General features: G+C 34.9%; 5 protein-coding genes across 6 annotated transcripts; 2 read left to right on the top strand and 3 right to left on the bottom strand.

Annotated features, from left to right (window-relative positions):
- The first annotated feature begins 204 nt into the window (after nucleotides 1–204).
- Nucleotides 205–1,485, top strand: LOC125187322 (transcription factor TCP4-like). The gene has a single exon (XM_048083886.1). The coding sequence runs from the start codon at nucleotides 327–329 to the stop codon at nucleotides 1,200–1,202; it is 876 nt and encodes a 291-aa protein (XP_047939843.1). The 5' UTR covers nucleotides 205–326; the 3' UTR covers nucleotides 1,203–1,485.
- A 6,031-nt stretch (nucleotides 1,486–7,516) lies between these two features.
- On the bottom strand, nucleotides 7,517–10,549 carry LOC125187709 (basic leucine zipper 61-like). Its single transcript, XM_048084337.1, has 5 exons — nucleotides 10,027–10,549; nucleotides 9,807–9,897; nucleotides 9,592–9,718; nucleotides 8,054–8,215; nucleotides 7,517–7,941 (listed from the first exon to the last, which is right to left on the bottom strand). Exons 1-4 carry the CDS (start codon nucleotides 10,527–10,529, stop codon nucleotides 8,079–8,081), a joined length of 858 nt encoding a protein of 285 aa, XP_047940294.1. The 5' UTR covers nucleotides 10,530–10,549; the 3' UTR covers nucleotides 7,517–7,941; nucleotides 8,054–8,078.
- Nucleotides 10,550–13,872: 3,323 nt separating this feature from the next.
- Nucleotides 13,873–15,255, top strand: LOC125190238 (ervatamin-B-like). The gene is made up of 2 exons (XM_048087486.1): nucleotides 13,873–14,340; nucleotides 14,453–15,255. Exons 1-2 carry the CDS (start codon nucleotides 13,899–13,901, stop codon nucleotides 15,043–15,045), a joined length of 1,035 nt encoding a protein of 344 aa, XP_047943443.1. The 5' UTR covers nucleotides 13,873–13,898; the 3' UTR covers nucleotides 15,046–15,255.
- Nucleotides 15,256–15,396: 141 nt separating this feature from the next.
- Nucleotides 15,397–17,990, bottom strand: LOC125190240 (glucosidase 2 subunit beta). Of its 2 annotated transcripts, none has more exons than XM_048087487.1 (6): nucleotides 17,816–17,990; nucleotides 17,631–17,744; nucleotides 16,710–16,805; nucleotides 16,191–16,379; nucleotides 15,975–16,109; nucleotides 15,397–15,876 (listed from the first exon to the last, which is right to left on the bottom strand). In XM_048087487.1, exons 1-5 carry the CDS (start codon nucleotides 17,928–17,930, stop codon nucleotides 16,009–16,011), a joined length of 615 nt encoding a protein of 204 aa, XP_047943444.1. In that variant the 5' UTR covers nucleotides 17,931–17,990; the 3' UTR covers nucleotides 15,397–15,876; nucleotides 15,975–16,008. The 2 variants fall into 2 exon arrangements, with proteins under 2 accessions (XP_047943444.1, XP_047943445.1); XM_048087488.1 differs by having other exon boundaries at nucleotides 16,084–16,109.
- Nucleotides 17,991–18,746: 756 nt separating this feature from the next.
- On the bottom strand, nucleotides 18,747–20,893 carry LOC125190241 (OPA3-like protein). Its single transcript, XM_048087489.1, has 4 exons — nucleotides 20,659–20,893; nucleotides 19,453–19,587; nucleotides 19,273–19,359; nucleotides 18,747–19,205 (listed from the first exon to the last, which is right to left on the bottom strand). Exons 1-4 carry the CDS (start codon nucleotides 20,785–20,787, stop codon nucleotides 19,041–19,043), a joined length of 516 nt encoding a protein of 171 aa, XP_047943446.1. The 5' UTR covers nucleotides 20,788–20,893; the 3' UTR covers nucleotides 18,747–19,040.
- Between the last annotated feature and the right edge of the window lie 2,414 nt (nucleotides 20,894–23,307).

Here is a 23,307-nt window from a genome sequence, read left to right as displayed (position 1 = left end):
GAAATGAAAAAAAAAAAAAACTAAAGTCAATAAAATATTCATCACATTCTTTTTCTTTAGAAAAACAAACAAGTGTGTGAAAAAGATGGATGGCTACAAATTCAACATCATTTAATATCACACCCAATTAAATTAAATTACATAAAACAATAACCTCATATTAATAAAAGCATATATATCTATCTCACAAACCCCACCCCCAATTACTGTTCCATTCATTTCTCTCACCAATTTCTCTCCCAACTCAAACCCTCTTCTCTCCTCCGCCCGCCGCCGCCGCCGCCGCAATCAATATATCTCATGCACCAGAGTCAAGAACCGGAGACATGAAAGATCCAGCTCAGGGCGGCGAGATCGTGGAGGTCGAGGGCGGCCAGATTCTCCGGGCCACCGGGCGGAAAGACCGCCACAGCAAGGTCTACACCGCCAAGGGGCCAAGGGACCGCCGCGTGCGCCTGGCGGCGCACACGGCCATCCAATTCTACGACGTCCAGGACCGGCTCGGCTACGACCGTCCGAGCAAGGCCGTGGACTGGCTCATCAAGAAGGCCAAGACGGCAATCGACAACCTCAACGACCTCCCGCTGCCCCAGCCGCCGCCCGGATGGAGCGACGGCGCAGCCTGGAGCCACTCCCCTGCAACAGCAGCAGAGCCAAACCCTAGCTCTGCTGCTGCCAGGGAGCAACAATCTCATGTTGGGAGCGAATATAATTTCGCTCCCAACACCAGCAGAAATAGCAACAACAGCAACAACAATAACAATAATAATAATAATAATTCGGCCTCGTCTTTTATGGGCGAGGCCGATCTCATGACCACCATGAAGTCCTTGTTTCCAACCAGCAGTTTTGCAGGTTTCGACAATGATTCTTCTGAGGGCTCGTCTTTTCAGACGAGAGACCTCGGCCTGTCGCTCCAGACGCTCCAGGCCGACAGCCGGGCGAACCCTGCCGCCCCGTTCCAAGGGAATTTCCACTGGAGCAGCGGCGGCGCCGTTTTCGCCTCGTTTTCCGAAAGGGAGCTGCTTCAGTCCAACGCGGGGGAAAATACGTGGAATCAGAGGCCTCAACGGCCTCTGGTTCCACCGAATCACCACGATCAAGATCCGAATCTTCATCAGCCTCGTAGCGCTTTCGAGCTCGGATTTCGCGTTCCGGCTCGGATTTACGGCGAGGAAGAAGCCGCGGAGAATCATCGGTGAATGAAATTCTTAGCCATTTCTTGCTTTCTAATAAATAGGTAATTTTATTTTCTTTCTTTACTTTTTTTGTGCCAGAAGAATTCGATGTTTATTGAATTGCTAAGCAGAAAATAAAATTGTGTTGTTGTTGCAAAATAGTACTAGTAAAACTCATGGTTGGAGACACCATTAATTAGTTGTGTTAATTTTATTTTTCTTTAATTTCTGCCAATAATTTTTCAGACATTTGTTGGTTTGATTTAATCAGAAATTTGGTTTATAAATTGGGGTGAAGTCTTAAGCTGATAAGCTTTTCTTTGCATGTATTTTGTCGTTTACACTTTATTTCATCTGCTGAGAGTAGATGAATATGCTTTTTACATAGAATTTTGTTGAGAAAACTGTGTTTTCTAAGTTTTGTATTTAAAATGTTGTAAGAAAATTTTTTCTATGATTTGTATTGTATTCGTAATAGCAAATTTGTGCAATAATTTATACTATAAGATATCAAATTTCGACAATATTATAAAAATATAAAGAATTCTTTAGCTTTGTGTAAAGTGTACACCATTCCATCTTAAGTATGTATATGTATACAGGGACGTGATCAAATGAAAGCTCTAAATATTGTACAAACTCAAAACTATGATCTGGACCATTGAAAAATATCAACAGATCACAAAAAAACATCAATAGGAAAATGTCAACAAAATTTCAAAGGTAGTCAATGATTGATGCTGTGTTGATATAGTGTCGACATTAAAATCTTGAAATTTGAAACTGTGTTGAAGCTGTGTTGAGGAGTTTTGAGTTTGTATAATATATAAGTTTGCATTTTATCACTACCCTATGTATATAATTTGATTAAAATAGTATAATGATTAATAGTTAAAAATAAAATTCAAATATCAAGAAATTAAATGTTTTTATCTGATCCTTAGATTAATATAGCAAAATGGTCGATTATTTTTATGTATAACAAAAAGTGTATACATTTGATAATCTACTTTTCCATCCAAAAAAACATCTTTATTCCATTGTGATGCATCCACAAATATTAACCCATTTTCATTTATATATATACACTATTAACCTATAATACTACTATCTTCATTTCTATATAGACACTACCCTAAAGAGAATCTGTATTTTTATTAACTCTTTTAGCCTATTTATGGTGTGCTAGGGTGAATGAATTATGTTTTGAAGTAAATTTCCAGAACTGGCATAACAGAACAAGCTCTTCTGTTGGTTGATTTACCATTATAGGAGAAGCATTGATTGTTTTTCAGGAAAAGTTTGAAATTTTTTTATCATCTGAAATTGGTGTATTTGAAATATATTGTTATTTCCACATGCTAGATAGTTAGGAAATTAAAGTTATGTGAATTTAAAATAAAGTTGTAAGCATCATAAGTTGAAGAGCATGTGTAAGAGGAACAGATAAGGTACTCCTCTTCAACTATTTGAATTAAAGAGTATGTTGGTGTTATGTACTACTACTTGAATATTTACTTATTAGAACAATAAAAAAAGTCACCTAACAAAAGGAGAAAATTAAATGAAACAAAAAAAAAAAAAAACCGCAAAAGAGTTCAAAATCAAATTTAAGTTATACTACCTCCGTTCATAAAATATATTCTTAGTAGGGACCGATATGAGTTTTAATACAAAATTGGTAAAGTAAAAGATAGAGAAATAAACAATGAAAAGGTGGTTTATTTTTAGTGGAAAATATATCTCACCTCATTAGATAGATAAACTTACCATAAATAGATAGAGGCGTATCTAGGTGGATGACTCAAAAATGAAATATGACTATTTTTTGTAGAAAGAGATAGTATCAAACACCTCCTAAATTATAAATATATAATCAAATAAAGTTTGCACTCGGGAGCAAACACCACTGTCCGATCTTGACATGTCAGGGGTAGACACAGAAAAAAATGTTGGTACAAGCTTCATTGGGTCTATTTTCTAATAGTCAAATTGATATGTATACTTACTAAAGATAAATATAATACAAAAATTCATACTAATAATATATTTAGTAGTACATTTAAAAAATTTTACAATACAATAATCTAACTTATGTAAACTTTATTTCTTTTACTTTCTTCAATGTAAATTTCCTCTTTCTTTCTTAAACCATTTTTTTGCAGCAATTTTTCTCTGCTTGTTTTATTAAACCTCTGACAATTGATCTTCATCCACGTCAATTCAATAATATCTAAAGATGAGTTTTGACAATTTCAACAAAATTAATAATAGAAGAAAAAAAGGAAAAGAAATTTGTGTGATATAGATTTAAGCCCATTCACGTTTATAGAGTGGAGGTACGTGTAATTGTAGGGGTCCATGATCTCCCACTATTTGGAAAATTATGAATATACTTTTAAATAATTTTACGAAATTAGTTAAATTTAACAATTTAGAAATTTGCCCCATGTTTAATCTTAAATTGATAGGTCATGGTTAATTCTTTTTTCATTTTGATCTTCTTTGTTCAGGATTAATATCAAGAAATTGTAAATGAATAGGACTTTTGGATGTATAAGATTAAGTTTAAATTATATTTTAATTTTAAAGAGAACTTTATCGATGAAATTGTTAAACCGATGACATGATTTTTTACATTTTTAAATATCTGTAAAAAAATTATTTCAATATCCACTATATATATTTCAAAAAGTAACCTTATTTTTTTTCTTTCGAGTTTTAGTATAATTAACAAGTCATTAATAAAGTCAATATCTAAAATCAAGTTATGCAGTCTCTTGGAAATTTAACTGTACCAATAAAGCTCAACTGTCATAGTTGACAAATATTTAATGTGTCTCTCGGATAAGAACTAAAAACAATTGATACAAAGAAGTTGACTAGATATTAATTATGGGTTCTCACTTTTTAATAAATTTATTAAATTTAGCTTCCCACATCAATATTTTCACTAATTTTAAAACTTAGATATCAATTTGAGAGAAATCTTATTGTGTAAGTAGTATTAGTGAGAATTATTTAATTTACGCTATCATTATTTGATTTAATTTGAATATAATACATTAATGCCTCTAAAAATTACTCCTATTATTGATGTCATTAGTTCTACAATTTAAAAGTAAATCTTAATTTATTTATTTTCTTCATAATTTCAAATAAATGAATGAAAACCGTCTAAATGAAAGTGTAATTGGCCATATCAGTTTTCACTTTCAGAAGTCGAATTTTTACTCCTATCCAAATCTGGAAAAGTGTGCTAAAAATCAAATATTCCTATTCCAATTGAATAATTATATTTTATCATTTGACTAGACCCACATAGAACAAATATTCCTATTAATATAATATTCCTCTGAAATTCGGTGCAATAGAAATAGACCCACATAAAGTAAAACCCAAGGGCCAACATCAATTTGACTAGACTAAGAGCATGAGCAATGCTGGCCCATAGGCCAAGCCGCCCGCCTATTTAACTCGAGGGAGTCGGAGGCTCGAACCGTTCCTAAGGTTCATGAGCCGAAAGCCCGCAAAACATTGTCTTATTGTTTTAAAAACGAGAAGTGAACCGAGACTGCTATTGGCAGGCGGACCGAAATGAAAAAACGAGACTCCTAGTCGCGGACAGAGGGAGTATTTTTCATGAATTGCTTTAACGTTCATGAATCGTAGTAGCACAGGGATCTAGGCCACAGACCGCGACTCAATATGCCTACAAGGACCCCATATATAGCGGTTAGGCACATGAATAATGGTGGAACCATGAGTACTGCAAGGCCGACTTAATTTTTAGGATTTTTCTGGTCACGCCTTAAAAGCTGATGTGACATGTGAATATAAACTATACTCAGGATTTTTTTTTCCAGCGTACGATTTCATTGCAGCAAAAAAGACGATTCCGTCGTCCTGGCGGCCCCCACACTCCGGCCCGACGTCATGTGAGAGGGTTAAATCAGGGTACGCAGTAGCCCGTTGAGGGGGAGGCCTTAACCCACTGACTGCCAGAAGCCCATCTCCCAAGGCCTCACACTTGTGCCTGAGCGATGGAAGCAACTACACGACAACAGTGGGATTCGAACCCAGACTCATTGCAGCAAGATCTGCCCCCTCCATTGCCAACTGCGCTACGCCCCAGCCGTACGATTTCAATTGTCCTAAATGGGAGTCATCTCACACATAGGAAACAAGTATCAACATAATAAATTCACCAGACCCCTACGAGGTTCCTTACCAACATCAAATCAACATTGGTCAACTAAGACATATAAAAATCTAAGTGCGAAGGGTTTCAAATTTGCTCATCTAGATGCTATACTTTCTTTGATCAAATCAACAATCATCAGTTGCTTTCTCCATCACATCTCTCCAACAAAAGCATCTTGCTTTTGATGTTGCATCAAAGGGAGAGACATGTTCGTTTTATTTTTTCATCTTTTGCTTATTTTTTTCCATTTTGTCATTTGTTTTCCTTTTTTATTTTATTATTTTTTTATTTACCTTCCGTATTCTTTTTGATCAATCAAAGTCATGCAACAACAATTTTAGTTACAAGTATAAATGTCTACACATAGGAGTACTATATTATTTCTATGGATATGTTCATATATGTACTATCATACCAAATTTCACAACATTCATAGAATCTGTTTTCGTTTTCTGTTGTAACGTGCATGTATTTTAAAGATTAATGATGTAATTGTATAATAATTAATTTTAATTTAGAAATATCATAATTTAATTAGATATATAAAATATAAAATTAATAAAAAATGATAAATTAAAAATTTATTGATGTTTCTAAATTTTTTGTGGCATATAGTATTTTATTTTTATTTTATGACAGATAAATACAAATAGTCTGATTCTAAATTTGGGTTGGGTTGTGATGCCCCATAACGAGAACTCATTGGGCTAAGCTGCGAAGCTCAATTATGGATTAGCTAAGTAGTTATCTTCATTGTTTCAACTTTGATTCTCCCATATTTTCTATGCAGCTATTTTTTCACTAGTCACAACGCTCAAATAATATGATTAGTGAAATACACTTCCTCCGTCCCCGATTAAGAGTCACACTTCTCCATTTCAGTTCATCACCAATTAAGAGTCACACTTTATTTTACCATAAATAGTAAGTAGGTCCAACATTCCACTAACTCAATTCACTCACATTTTATTATAAAACCAATATAAAAAAATGGGTCTCACATTCCATTAACTTTTTCAATTAACTTTTCTTCACATTTCTTAAAACACGTGCCCAGTCAAAATGTGACTCCTAATCGGAGACGGAGGGAGTATTTGAATTTGTGAGATTATGTGTTTTTTTCAAAGTTTTGGACTTGTTGCTTCTATCCCTATATATATAGGCTATCTTATCTTGAGATTTTACAGGTTGATGGTAGTACTATTTTATTATGTCACTTCCAATAAATTATAGGTAGCAAATTTATTACTGTACATGATAGCCAAAAAAAGAAAGAATGTCAAACATTGTGATTTAATATGAATACAACAGTAGAAAATGGCCATTAATAAAGAGATCTCAATTCCATAATTACATATGGTATTTGCTCCTTTTTCCTTTTCTTGAAAAGAACAAACAGATTAATAATGCAGATCCGATCAGACATGGGGAAATTCAAAATAACAGAAAATAAAGAGGGACCATAATCTGACATCCAATGACCACTAAACCTGACAACCTCTTACACATGCATATGCATGGTCACTCGTAATCGAACCGGAACCGGCATTGTCCGGTCATGGGTCAAAAAAATCAGAACAAAAAATCTGCAGTTATCCGAAAATTCAAGATAGGTTGCATATGTGTCTTAGTATCATATTACACGGTCCGATCGATCACAGGTCGGAAACTTTTGAAAAAAATCGGCGATTGACCGACAATTCAGGATGAGTTACATTGCAGGCATAGGTGTAGGCTTTTGAAACAAGCACATGCCTTTAACCTCCTCTTTAGTACTCACTCCGTCCCGCTTAAGATGACACGTTTTCCTTTTTAGTTTGTCCCAACTAAGATGACAAATTTCCTTTTTTGGTAACTTTCTCTCTCCAATTAATACACTCAACCACTTTTTTTCACTACTATTAAAATATCCATCTTTCTTTATCTCTCTACTTTAATACTTACATCCACCTTCACTCTCTCCAATTAAACACTTTAACCAATAACTCCTAAAATTCCGTGCCGGCTAAGCAATGTGTCATCTTAGCTGGGACGGAGGGAGTAGTACAATGATATGTACAACCTTTGTCGAGCAAAAATGGCCTTGATAATGGACAACATGTGTAATACAAAATTGATAAATTAAGAGATAGGAAGAGAAAATTGGTTGAATTGTTAGTGGAAAATGAGACTCGCTCCATTAGTAAAAGATAAATTTACTGTAAATAGATAGAGACTAATTTTGGTGGACAGACTAAAATGAAAAAGCAAGACTATTTTTCGTAGACGGAGATAGTGATATAGTAATAGTTAATACACACATTTACATACATCCCAACAAAAACCCATTTTCTACAACAAACTTACATGCTTCTAAGAATAAAATTTGATGATTGGCTGATGATAAAAAATAAAAATAAAATAGAATTAAATAAAATAGAATTAAATAGCCACTCCCCTCCCTAAAATTAAGCCAAGAAAAGAGATTTTTTCTAATCAAACAAACATAAGTGCTTCTTAAATGTGAACTTGATTACTCTATAGTTCACAAAGGCTGCTCTTTATTTGGTAATGCTTTTCCTGCATCAAGGAGAAACTAAGTTAGGTATTTCGATATTATGTTCTATTTTATCAATACATGTCACATGTATAATATGGTAAATGCATAAAATAGTCAAAATTAGATTAGTACCTTGGAAATTAATGTGTGACATATGTCAGTTAACTGCTAGTTGCTCTTGCTCTGAAGTATCAGCAATTCTTGATGGTGAATCATTCTCCATTTTCTTCATGTTTTGTTCGTAGTATATTTGCCTCAGCCTCTCAATTTCCCTCTTTAATGCTTCTTGATGAGCTACAATTGTAAAAATAAATAAATAATACGTATGGAGTAGTAGTTGTAAAAATAAATAAATAAATAAATAAATAAATAAATAAATAATATGTATGGAGTAGTAGTTGTAAAAATAAATAAATAAATAAATAAATAATATGTATGGAGTAGTAGTTGTAAAAATAAATAAATAAATAAATAAATAATACGTATGGAGTAGTAGTTAACTATGAAGATGAAAATAATACTCCCTTGTCCCACTTCGAAGCGAAGCATTTCTTATTTGATACGGGATTTTAAGTAATGTTGTTTTGTGAATTAAGTAAAGAGAGGATAAAGCAGAGATATTGATATTTCTATTTTAAGAAATAGGTACGTCATAGAGTGAGACATCACGAAAAGAAAAATGTGTCACTTAGAGTGGGACGGAGTATAAGATTTTTAGAATTATCACAAGAAATGAATCTTGGAATATTTTAATTTTTTTTTATCAAATGAATCTTGGAACAAGGCTGTGAGCTTGTGAGAACATAATCATTTCATGGGTGTACGAAAAATAAACCTGTTAACGTTTATATGTTATTAATATCAAGAAATTAATGTGCATCTATTAATTTGGTGGATGTAAGTGCGAAGGGTTGGTGCTGTCACATTTATTATAGGCATATGCTAACAAATGTATCCACCAGAAACCCAATTATTGCAGGATTTTGGAATCTAGAGAAAATTTGTTACTCAATTTTTTTGGCAAAGAAAGGAAGATGAAAGAGGTACTGAATTTATCTTTTCTACTTTTTTGAATGATTGTTATTGTTTTCAATCTATAGTTGTGTAATTAATAATATTGATCAAGAAAGGAGATGGGATCCATCATGTGACTGTTCTCCCATGTTAAGGCTCTCTAGTTTCACATGCATGTGAAGATCTATCTTGCCTTAAAAGATACTCCCTATCTATCATACATTAATTTACAAATACTAGTTACTAACTTACTATGTGTGTGATAATAAATTTTAAATATTTTATTTGATTGAATTATATATAGTTCAGTGTGAAATATTGGAACCAATTACACTAGTTTTATCATTAAAAAAACATGTAAAAAACACCAGAAATTAAACTAAGCAAATTACAAACAACCCAACTTAAATTAAATAGTTTAGAATGTAACATAAAATCATGTATTCATGCACATATATTTGTAATTGTATCTGAAAATTTAATAAATCTTTGACTTGAAATCATATACTATCAAAAAGAGTAAATATTTAATGTGTTTATCTTTTATATTTGTGAATAATTCTATTATTATTTCCTAACATAATGTCAAGAAATCAACTTTATTAGTATTTGCTAATAATATAAAGAGAAAACCCTAATTGGAAAAAGAAACTCACCATCTTTGAAAACTTTATCTTGAGCTAAAGCTGCGATTCTTTGCTTGAGAACACTGTTATCAACATTTAGTACGAGGCGTTGGTGGTCCAAGTAAGCTACTCGTGGTGATAACACTGAGACTTCAGCCTAAATTAAATTCACCATTTCAATAAATATATATACAAGCAAATAAAATTACAGTGCAAAAACAATAAATTGATTGATTTTTAATTACTTGTAGAGAAGAAACGCTGCGCTCTAGCTCAGAAATGTAGTGCAATTTTCTCACTCGTGACCTCTGCGCAGATTGCCGGTTCGCCAAAATTCTGAAATTGTATTCAAAATCATTATGTTTAGTAGTTTTATTTACATGCATTATACATCTATATATATAGATACATGTATATACGTTGCAGTGTGTGTTTGTGTGTGAAAAATGGTGGTGAATAGTATGCCTTTTGATCCGCTTTGGATCGTTGATCCTCTCGCCGGAATTATCCGTTCCGGCGGAGGCGTATGGGCCGTCGTCGTTCTCCTGCGGCTCGCTCTTCGGGTGCACGGCCGACGACGGGCCTCCCGGCCCGTCGTCGTTGATGCTGTTGTGGTCGGACGGGGACGAGGGGTTCGAGGCGCCTGGCGCCGCCACGTCGTCGTTGAACATCGACATGAGCTGGTCGTCGTCGAGCCCCTCGAACCCGCCGTCCTTGCCGACGGCGGAGGAGTTCGCCCTGAGGCACTCCTCCGCCGTCGGGGCCTCCAGGAAGGCGATCGAGTCGCTCATCGACCGCCTGTGGGACCCGCGGCGGGCCGACGAGAAGTCGAGGAACTCGTCGATCCACATCGGATTGTTGTTGTTGTTGTGGTGGTGGTGGTTGATGGACAATCCCTCCATTTTTTGGTGGGAGAAATCAGCCCAATTTGGGGTGATGGTGGGGATTTTTGGAGGTAATTGAGCCATGAGACTTAAAATACAATATTGCAAGACTAAACTACAATATGTCAACATGAAGGGCTTATATATACACAATCCCACATGCACAAAAAAAAAAGAAAAAAAATGTAAATTACTCCCTCCGTCCCGATTAAGAGTCATACTTTTCCATTTCGGTCTGTCCCCAATTAAGAGTCACACTTCATTTTTACCATAAATAGTAAGTAGGTCCCACATTCCACTAACTCAATTCACTCACATTTTATTATAAAACCAATATAAAAAAATGGGTCTCACATTCCACTAACTTTTTCAACCAACTTTTTTTTACATTTCTTAAAACCCGTGCCCGGTCAAAGTGTGACTCCTAATGGGGGACGGATGGAGTATGTTCTAATAATTTTTTTATAGCCACGGGAACATCATCATCACAATCACATCTCCATAATTCCATTATCTTTCAACAAAATTAAATAATTTTGTTTTTTAAAAAATAAGAATTTCTTACTGTCTATGAAGGTGGGGTCACATGGGAGAAGATTAGGACAGCTATCAACAGCTTAGTGGGTGGGGGTAGGGGGGTGAGGTGGGGGTGGGGGGTTGAGTTGAGTGAGAGTAGTTTATTAACTGAAAACTGAGTGGGAATCAGAAAGCACGTGCCCTTGTGGCCTCCAGCCCTTATTACACACTTAATTTTTTAGACAACATTCCCCACTGTTTATTTCATCTTCTTACAATCATTGGTGGCCGTTGGATCTCTCTTCCATCAACATTCATTCCACCCATCATGACCCTCGGAAGTCGGAGCAATCTTGCCAACTTATTTTTTAAATCTTTTTTTTGAGTATTGATTAGTTAAAAGATGCAAAAGAATGGAATGAAAACGAAATTTGTGGGTTGGGGCACAATAAAGACTGTCGTTGTTGCGACATCGGAAGGTTGAGGCAGTGTGGTGGCTATTGCTAGCAATAGACAGTGGATGAAGAACGAAAGAAAACACTATCGTATGAGGGGTTGGAGCAAGCTGATGGCTGATCGCTAGATAACTCACCCATGGATTGGATTCTATTAATAAAAATCCCTAGATGAGTTATCTATCTTACCAAACATACGCATAGCTATCCCAAACCCTAATGGTGTTGCACCGCTCGGATTGGCACTGCAACACGACTGCATTGTGGGAGAAAGTCGCGGTGTTGTGCCAGGTATACTAACGCGCTAAAGGTATGGTGCAAAAAAAATTAGCGAGCAACAAAACGTATCCATCGATAAATCGAATGAAACTTGGACATGTTAACCATCCCAAAAATACACGCCATAACTAAAATAGTAACACCAACAATGCATTTGTAAACAAATCAATACTCCTTCATAGCATTTCAATTTTCTAGCTTGGTATACTTCAATCCTACTCCCTCCATCCGTGAAATGTTGTCCACTTTTGCCATGTCCGTCCTCGAAATGTTGTCCACTTTATTTTTTTTTTCTATTTTTGGTAAATAGAGTCAAATTTCCACTAACTCATTACACTCACATTCATTATAAAACTAATACTCCTATATAAATGTGAAACTCACATTATACTAACTTTGTCTACACACTTTTCTTCACATTTCTTAAAACTCGTGCCGAGTCAAATGTGGAGAACATTTCACGGACGGAAGGAGTACTATTAGAACATTTTACTCAGAATAATTATCCAAAAACTCAAATATATACAACATAGTCATATTGAAAAATCACATGCAATAGTTAGATATGATATCTAAGTCATTAAATATTTTTTTATATCAAAGGGCTACCAGCCTAGCATACACGGATGATATCCGTCAACCTCATCCACGAGAGAATGAGAGAATGCCATATTACTAACAAAAGTTATATTGCAACATATATAAGCTGCTAACTAATCGACAACTATGTCATTTTCATTCGACATTTTTCACATATGTATACTAATAAATGATTGTAGCAGTAATCGTTTATATATTTAATTTTGAGCAAAATGAAAACTACTAATACCAAAGTGTAGAAAGCGAAGACGCGTATTCTTAATGATTGGAGGCATATTCTTGATTTAATTTTAAATAAGTTTATTTAGAAAAAGTAGAAGAAAATGTGGGTAATGGGAAAGGAGAGGTATTTTTGGATGGATGAGCTGTGGAAAGTGAAGGGTAATAGAAAGGGATCATGTCTACCCATGTGAAATGTTTGCATGCCCAAAACCTCTCTCCCTTCTCTTCACTCTATACTTGTCTACAAACTATACCCACATGTAGGGGCATCTCTATCTATATAGCTCTCTCCATAATATATATACTTACAACAGTTATTTAAGGTGACATTGTGCATAATAATGAGCAATATCGGATTCAATAAACGAAACTCATGGGATTGGACACCGTGATAAAGATTGGAAGCGAACCTCAACTCTGAAGGATTGGGGCGGATCTATCGCATTGTGGGATGAAGACTACTCAAAAAATCAAATTTAATGAAATTTTTTAACCCGTCTAGATCCAACAATTGAAATGAGTTATGTTTTGTAGTTATATACCGAAAGAGGGGAGAGTTATAGTAGCTGGATGCTCGATGAGTTATCTAGATCCCGACTCGATTAAATTTTTATTCGAGCTTCGTTTTTTGAAATTCGTTAATGAAGTTAAGGTAGGATTTAACTTTCGTTGTTGTGATAAAATGATAAATTTTAGTAAATTTATATGGAGTAATTAATTTGTTTTTAAAAGCAAATTAATAAATATTCAACCGAGAACCATAGAACCCAATTTATAGTAACGTGCTCACGACATACAATTATAATAAACTAATATACCTACGCTGATAAAGGACATATATTCTCTCTGTCAATGCCTATGTATTCATGTTAAATCTTTTTTCTAATTTCACCCATTTATATAGCAATTAGAATATTAAAAATAGTACTATTTTCATCATACGCGTTTAATATATTATAGATGACTTACAATCCGAAGAATAATATATAGCTCAAGAAATTCTAGTTATTTACAAATAGATTAAAAAAAACATAAACAAGTAGACACCACTCTAGTAACACTAAATACAATATGAAACTAAAACAAGATAGAAAATAAATAGTCCAACTGCATATGAAATTTAAACACGGAATAGAATGAAGAAATATATGCACAACACAGCATAGATGAAGCATGAAATATGCACAGAGGAGACACAACAAACTCATGGAAACAGAAAAATAGGGCAATCAGACATGATTCAAACAGAATTCCCACCAATATACGTAACACAACACAACACAACGCAACATAACAAAACACGATATGTATATTATGTAAGAGATCAGAAGCTAAACCTTATAACAAAGATTGCTTCCTCGAAATCCGCCTTGGCTTAAAAATGAAGATAGCTTCATCTGTTACAAGAAACAACATGTTAGCAATCGTGCTTGTGTGCATTCTGTGCATTTGCTCAGATGCACGTACAGAGAAGCCAACTGAGGAAGCAGCGGTCATGAAGAAGAGATACAAAACCTGGCTGAAACAACACAAGAAAACATACAGGGGCGACGAGGAATGGAACATGCGATTTGGAATCTACCAGTCTAATGTTAGGTTCATAGAATTCGTAAACGCACAGAATCTTTCTTACAAACTCACAGACAATCAGTTTGCAGACATGACTAACTTTGAGTTCCAGACCACCTACTTGGGTTACAAGAGCCGTAAGCGCCCACGTAATCAGCAGCAAAGCTACGAAGTTGGTAACTACGCAATACCGTCTAGCAGAGACTGGAGAAAGAAAGGCGCTGTGACTAAAGTCAAGAATCAGGGCGCATGTGGTACAAATCTCGCTTTCTTTATTTAACCTGTCTGTTTATGAGATGCAGTTTCTAAAATAAAGTAATCACCGTGCTATCTCAAAGTACATGCATTGAAAAATTTTCATCACAGGCAGTTGCTGGGCATTTTCGGCACTAGGAGCAGTAGAAGGACTCAACAAAATCAAAACGGGGAAATTGGTATCATTGTCCCCCCAAGAGATTCTCGACTGTAATTTGGGCATTGGTGATCTAGGTTGTCGTAGAGGTTACATGGAAAAAGTATATGAATTCGCGATGCTGAATGGTGGCATAAGTTCAGAAGAAGATTACCCATACAAAGGGAAACAGAGCATGTGTAACCTAATCACAGCAAGAAAGATAGCAGCAAGGATAACCGGCTATGTTCGAATACCTGAAAGGAATGAGTCGGCCATACGAGCTGCAGTAGCTCGTCAACCAATAGCAGTAGCCATTGATGCTAGCGCACCCGAGCTTCAGCTGTACTCTAGTGGAATATTCACCGGATCCTGCGGAAAAAAGCTTAACCATGGGGTTTTGGTAGTGGGCTATGGCACAGAAAATGGTGTGAAATATTGGATTGTGAAGAACTCATGGGGAACTGGTTGGGGTGACAAAGGATATATCAAAATGAGGCGTGGAACTTCTGATAAGAGTGGTATTTGTGGCATTTCCATGGAAGCTAGCTACCCCGTCAAAAAATAACTGAGGCATCCAGCCGTTTCGGCTGTCGGGTACTCATAAATTGAGTCAATATCAATTTAAATAGATATACACGCGCAGAGTAAAGTTCATGGGTAGAAATAGCCATAATAATAGTAGCCTTATAAGAATTATATGTTTATTCCTAAATTTATTCAAACAATATTCAAAATGTAATTTCTGTGTCTTGCTATGAATATAAGTTAATGTTTTAGTGCATAGAAGCTTTTCCATCTTTCTGCATTTAAGTCATAAACCTCTAGCACCCTTTTAGTCAGCTAATTTAATCAAACACTATCGTTTTAGTATACGTTGATTTATCAAGGTCGTGAACTAATTACATTCACATTTCTATACTTCTCAACAAAAAAAATCCATAGATTGGCAGGTCACATATACAAAACTGGACTTTGAATAATTAACTACCTGTGTTTTAGTATCATACACGCTCCTCGTGTTTCCACGAGACTACGACCTCAGATAGTTAACCTAATCTGTTTGATAAAATTAATTATATCTAAACACAAAGTACACTCTGTCCCTAATAAGACAACATAGTTAATCCTATGACAGAGAGAATGCGAGTAATGAAACCTTTTCATATAATAGTCACTGAGGCCTTCAAAGTCTCCAATCCGCTCTTCATGGTCTTGAATAGCAATGGTCTTGAAATGGCTCTTTAACAGCTGGATTCACTCCACACCTTATGTTGGCAAAATATTCCATCTTCCATCCATCACTCCCAAGAAGTAACGTGTGATGACAGCAATTATTTCCTCTGACATCAAATTGTAGGGGTCATAGCACCAAAATCTTCATTACCATGCCAATTCTCTGAAAATTATTAAGTTATGTAAACATACAGAAAAAATAGAGATTGAAAAAGAACGTAGGTGTCAAACTTATGAATTTGACAGAGGGTTAAAATATACCATGATGAAGATGTATATATTAAGGACACATCTGTCACCGAATATGTCTTCTTCTGGGCTTGCGGTGCCGAAAAAGACAAAATGCCAGGACAAAAATAAGAAGACCCACCTGGAGGTAGACCAGGGACTTCAAGCCTAGGAAAACAACTGATTGGTTACTCTTATGGAAGGGTGAACTCAAAGAATCATAAAGTAATTTGATACGTGGAGAAATACCTTTTTTAAGTTTCTGTGATGAGTCCTCCATCTTAATTCCAGGTTTGGCTTTTCTTGAGTTAATAAAATCCAGTTCCTGATTACTTTCTAAGTCATAATTTAATTTCTGATATGCAATATTCCCACCCATGACGCAATTGTTAGCACAAATGACAGTTCCATCATACTCATCACTTCCATCACAGCAGTCTGTATGCATGAGGTACCGCAAGCAAATTAGATGTCGAACAATGTTTTGTAGAAAGCAAACCTGACAAACTTCAATCTATAACATGCAGGCATAATCACCTTTCAATTAAGATATCGTGATTCATTTCTCTATCGAGGAACAAAAAAAATTCAGACGGGATAATGAAGGCCAGGAAGCAATTAATAACACTCTATCTATGCCATGATTTCAGCATTATAAAAGCTCGGGTGAGCGAAGCATGAATCAATAGCTCACAAATATATGCTAGTCAACCAACTATACCATGAAACCATTAGACGCTGAAGTGCCAAAGAATAGTTTTAACTCACCGCAAATCTGATCATTCACTCGAGAAGAAAACAAGAATCTGGGTGTGCTGCCTGTATTTTTACAGTAGAATTTGCTAGTTGGACATGCAGAAGTTCCTACATGACAAAGAAAAAAGCTCAAGGATATCAAACTGCATATAACTTGTTTCCAGTACTAAATTCAAATTGCATCTTTTAAAGCAGAAGCTAAAAGATTCTTATATAACCAAAAAGTTCAGCATCCTTGGGTTCATTAAAGATCATCTACCTTCAAAGCTCCTACATGCTTACAATAGTTACTACAATGCTCCCTGCTTCTCTCTCTCTCTGTCTCTCATATTGCATAGCCTTCATATATCAATTATAACTTCTATTTTCATTTCTCCAAGTGAAAGTGTTTACAAGATTATGAATGTCCCTCGCGGTAAGACTTCATCAACTAGTCAATCACATGATTTCCAGCCAAATATTGATGGTAACTAACACACTAAAGAAAGATGTAGAGACCTGAGCCTGCAATACTTATAGTTCCTTACATACTATCCTACTAAATGAACTTAACATTGAACACACTTCACACTCATACAGACTTCAATTATACACGGTTAGCACCAAAATTTGTAAACAACAGCTGGAGCAATTAACGAATTTCTACTTAACATAAAATGAAACTCAATCGAACTTCTTAAAATCACAGTGCCACATTAAGTAATCAGCTAAAATCCATCACAACACAACCGTTTTCCCTCTCTGCACCCCTAAATTAAATTCCATTCAAACAATTCAATCACCGATTCTCCACACATTTTAACTAAAAGAGCTGCAACTGATGATTATTTCTACCTACTCTCCTCCAGCGATCGACTAACAATTACAGAGCCTGTCCTCGAAGACTGAATCGAACAAAATAAAATACTCAAATGATAGAAAACGGTAATTTACCGGGCTCATCAGTGCCATCGGCGCAATCGCAGAAATCGTCGTTGAGACGGTCTCTGGTGAAGGATTTGGATCCGTCTTTACATCTGATCAGCTCCGCGTCGTAGTACTTGACATCTGTAGCGATCCAACACATATTTCACAGTTCAATAAATGTCGATCGAGAGAGAGAGAGAGAGAGAGTTGACCTAGAGGGTGGACTCCGATGAGTGGGCGAGAAGGAGAGGAATCGGAGTGGTGGAAATGGAGAGAAACGAACAAACAGGTGATGAGAGTGAGACAATTCGCCATTTTCGCCTGCATTTCCCACCACAATCGCCTTATTTCACGATGAAATTGAAATCACGTCAAATGCTATTTCAATTCATGGAATGTATATTCAAAATTTAATAATAATTCAATCTTAAAATTTGTTTGATTACATATTTTCTTCATTTACACAAATCAATCTTCATAAATTAATTTAAAATTATTTTCTCTTACAGAAGACTAGAGTCAAGTCGACTAACATCTCAAATAGAAAATGATTTATAAATTGGACAAAATGTCAAAATACTACTAGTCCATCAAAATTAGATTAATTCTAAAAATGAGAAGTTTTAAATCAATACTAATCCTATATGTCAATCTAAAAATGGACTCTGCAATCCACTAACACTATCACATTTTCTCGTCTTCTCTCTTACTTTATCAATTACACGTTAAAACTCATGTCGTTTACAACTTTGTTTATTTTTTATAGAAGAAGATAGTATAAAATTTACTCCCTTGGTCCCATAATAGATGGCCCACTTGGGAAATGGTACGAAATTTTAGAAGATGTTGTTTTGTGTGTTAGGTGGAGAGAGAAAATAGTATATTTATATTAGAGGGGATTTTTCCAAAAAATGAAATATGACATCTTTTGTGGGACAAACTAAAAAGGAAAGTGTGACATTTATTATAGGACGGATGGAGTATGAAACTATAATCTGTCTTGAAACTTTATTTAGCCAAAAAAACCATAAATTTTGAATTTATTTGCAATATCCCATGACAAAAAAATGTAGTCGCTTACATGTAATACATCGTTAATGTTTTTCAACCAAACAACACTGTAAACATGTCGCAAACCTAAAATGCATATAAATTGTGTTTTCGTATAGATTATTGATAATACATCAGTAATTGTAAATGTCGCCACGGTTCACGGTTTTAAAATTTTGAAACGGAACCAGACCGCCTTAAATCACGGGTCCAGTCACAGTTGTTAGTGCACAGAATTCTTTACACGACACGATGCCTTGACCTGGTCAGCTTTTAGACACGCGATTTTGCAGTCTCCCGATGATCTGCTAAATCGCGAAGGATATACATTAGACACAAAAGGCAGAGCAGAAAGCAGATCAATGGCATTGTATGTAGACTCAGATCTTAAGATGGTTGAGCATCTTTTGGTTTGTTATCAGTTTCTTTTGCCACCCTTGATTTGAAAACGCCACTCAGGCCTCGTTCTTTTGCAAGTTGCTCGACCTCTGATATTCTACGCTTGAGCTGCTCGACTTCTCTGGCTAGTTCTTCGTCTTTTTGCCTCAGAAGCTGACGTGTTAGACGAAAATCAGTATATGGTCCACGAAAATCTTATATGCGTGTTATCAATACAAACCTCTAATTCTTGCTTGCGCGCTTCCTCTTTTCTGGCTTCTGACCTGGAGCTTCGTTGCACCTCGAAAACTAGAGCAACGCCTGCAACCTGATATGAACCAGTACAAGACTCGATCACCGGTCCAGATTTTTACAAACATGTTAAGACATTCATATACACTCGAAAATTTTTTTGAGGTACCGTGAACACAAAAAACTCGCCCACAAGGTCCGCAGCAGCCTGGACGGCTTTTTCTTCATCTAGAGGGCGAATGGCAACATCTGTCGCACGCCCATATATACGCCTTTGCAAATTCGTGGTGAGGCGATGGTTAGCCTGTTAAAGAATCACATCCGGTGAGTTTATTTCGAAATCACAAGCTGCATACTCTGCATTTACATTCAAAGGATGCACGGAAAGGACAATTTGCTATAGAAAAATGCGAAGGATGACTGACAGCGAGCAGTGAAAACTGAAAATGTCGAACAAAAACAGAAAGAACAGAATATAGAATTGACATGTGAACTGAAACGAACAAATGATAATCCTCTTACGAGGCCTTACGGTAAATTATCATCGTTAAACTAACTGAACATCCCTCTAAAATCTCAATGGACTTTTTATAGAGATTACGGTGAAGACCAAAGGTCTCGTGGAAGACAAAAGGCCAAAGATCTCTATCGCTGTCTCTAGCTTACCGACTGCTTTAGTTTATATTTACTTTGAAGCCGATGGCATCACGTCTCGAGAAAGGAGTATTTTTTTGCATAAATACGAGGGGTTGAAGTAGAAGATGAATCAAAAAACAGCAACCACAGTTCAGGGAGGGAAATATCAGTATCCGTAAAGGCCTCCAACGCCCTACTAATCGGGACCTAATCCCACCAAACAAACATCTGCTTCACAATTTGCAGTACAGATAAAAAATCCCAACTCAAACATAAACATAGAAAACAATCTGTAATTCATAATGCTGAAACATAACAAAATGCAGTAGCTAATGGATCAGAAACGACGCGAAAAAAACGAACCTCGGCCGTCTTTCTGAGAAGAAACAATTATTCTGATAAGATCAGTCAAGCAATTAGTACAGTGATTAAAATAATTGATTCAGAACTTATCAATGTGGTGAGCAACTCAATCCCTAATTTGTTTATCACACAAGATCATGATCATCTACAATTGAGATAGGCTATGAATTGCACAAATTAGCAAATAATTTCCCAAACATTCCATCTAAATCTAAGCAACATTATGTCAAATAGAGATCATCACAGATTCTCAAACCCTAATTAATTCTAGCTGAAGCAAAAACCTAAATTCAACTCAAATATAGCATAGAACTTCACAAGCCCTAGACAAAATCACCTGAGTTCCGCTCAATTAAGTAGTGGTGAGATGGTGAACCTGGGCGATGTTGATGATGGATTGGCGGAATCTGGGGTGCAAGCCGGCCTCTTTCTTGATGCGATTCCCGATGGGTTTGCAGAGAGTTTTCAGCGCAAGCGTCCCGAGCTTGAAAACTGGCAAAATCATTCCCCAGAGCTGTGTCGAACACCAGGTGTTTGATGTTTTGTCTGATAAACTCGAAATTCCCAACTACTGGAGTAATTAAATTGTCTACTACTACAAGTCTACGACAAAGTAAAGAAGAAAAAAATTTAATAGTCTTTGCATCCCTTGAATGGTCGGCGCGGATCTCCTAATCCATTTTTCCTACACCATTCCTAATACACCGTTAAACGGTCATCTTTATCACTTTGGTTTGCAGATTAATTAGTTCATTTTCACTAATAAACACTACGGTGCCGCATTGCTATGTGAACACTGTGTGCAATGTTGCTCGACCCCTACCGCATCTAACATATTGCCCTAGGGTGAGCTAAAAAATCGAAAACTGAATATTCGAACCGAACCAAATTGAAATTTTGAAATTTGATTCGATTCGGTTTTAAAAATACAAAATTTTCGGTTTTCGGTTTGGGGAAAAAAAATTGAAAAGCGAAAAACTAAATTATAAATATTTATATATATAAAAAAAATATTAAATATATATTAATATTTTTTTTTTCGATTTTTCGGTTTTTCATATAATTTTGGTTTTTCTGGTTTAGTTCGATTTTTGAAGTTCGGTTTTCAATTTTTTGAGTTTGGTTTGGTTTGAATTTTGAACTAAATTCGATTTTTCGGTTTTGACAAAAAATCGAATCAAAGCCCCAATGCTCACTCCTAGTTGTGCCTAATTGAGTCTTTCACCCATATATTGTTGTAATCTTGTAATTAAGCTGTTGGTAGATGAGAGAATATTGAAATGGAGATGTGTCATGTGAATATTAGAAATCTAACTAAAATCTTGTGGCTATATTTCAGCAATAAAATATTTATTTGTACTACCTTTTGGCACATGCTCTACAAATTTCTTTTACTCATGGTAGTACTTTTAATTATTATTAATACTACAATTTTTAAATTTAGATTCTTTCGACGTATATATAATACACTAATTACTTTTATTGAAAACGATGTGTCGTGTCTTATTAAATTTATATTTATGGGATAGATGAAGTATACATATTCTCCATGCTTTTAAAGATTTAAAAATAAGGTGTACATATTGATAATAATTCACATTTCGAAAACCGGTATTTCAATATTTTTTTTGGTAAGAAACCACTTCACCATAAACTTGGTATTGTAAATTAAGAATAAGAAAAAATATCATGTCGTTCACTTATTTTTTAGCTCAAAATAGTGTTTGAATGATATATTGGTGTGATGTTTTATTAATATTTGTATCGACCGAAATACATTAGAACTTCTGGTGCTAACAATCAGTAATTCGAAAAGAAATTATGAAAAAATTAGAAAAAAAATAGATTTTATCCCTTTAAATCTCTCATTATTTTGTAAATCCTGTAAAATTATTTCACCATTTTCTTATTCTTTATTTTTACTATAATGAGTGACAATTATAACAGCAATATCTCGTATAGAGTAAAGGCCAAAACTGGTCCTGAATATATAATCATTTTACGATTTTGATCCTAAACTTTATCTTTTGAATTTTTTGGTTCTGCGCATTTCAAAAAAGATATTGAAATACCGGTTTTCGAAATGTGAATTAATACCAATATGTAAACCTTATTTTTAAATCTTTAAAAGCATGGAGAATATGTATACTTTCATCTATCCCATAAATATAAATTTAATAAGACACGACACATCGTTTTCAATAAAAGTAATTAGTGTACTATATATACGTTGAAAGAATCTAAATTAAAAAATTGTAGCATTAATAATGATTAAAAAGTACTTTCATGAGTGAAGAAACTTGTAGAGCATGTGCCAAAAGGAAGTACAAATAAATATTTTATTGCTGAAATATAGCCACAAGATTTTAGTTAGATTTCTAATATTCACATTTCAAATCGGATCACAACTAGTCCTCCGTTTACAATTCTGTTAATTTTATAACGCTCAACGGATTTAACTCAATTATGACCAATTTAAAATTATAATTTTTAAAATGATGAAATTCCATTTTTTGAAAAGAACATATAAAAAATGAATGATTTACAAGAAAATATTTTTAGACCTTTTTTACAGTAATAAATTTACAAGGGCCTACGAAAAGTTCATAAACAAATAAAACAAAAGGAGACAAAATCTATGATAAAGGGAAATGGAACCGGTAGGAAGATAGATTATTTTATATAAAAGTGACCATCATGATTCTTTTATACAATTATGAATTACTCCATTTCACTGAATATGAAAATGACCTTTCATGTTTAAAAAAAAAAGAAGATAAAAGAGTGGCAATGGGAGCCATCGCAGATAAAGTTGCATTTTGGCTCTAATATTAATTTTATGGTAGGTGATTATGTATTAAACAATCATGGCCAATTAGCCAATTAATGACATCTTCATACACAATGACCGTGTTGTAGGCTTAGTGATAGAGTTATTAATCTCGGATGACAAAGGTCCCGGATTCAAATCCAACGTGACACAGTCTTTAATTTGTTTAGCAAATTGGAAAAAAAACATAAATTT

The sequence above is a fragment of the Salvia hispanica genome, chromosome 5 (genome assembly GCF_023119035.1).
Source record: "Salvia hispanica cultivar TCC Black 2014 chromosome 5, UniMelb_Shisp_WGS_1.0, whole genome shotgun sequence".
Taxonomy (NCBI): domain Eukaryota; kingdom Viridiplantae; phylum Streptophyta; class Magnoliopsida; order Lamiales; family Lamiaceae; genus Salvia; species Salvia hispanica.
Note: the sequence above shows the minus strand (reverse complement) of the source record. Positions and strands in the feature narration are given on the sequence as shown.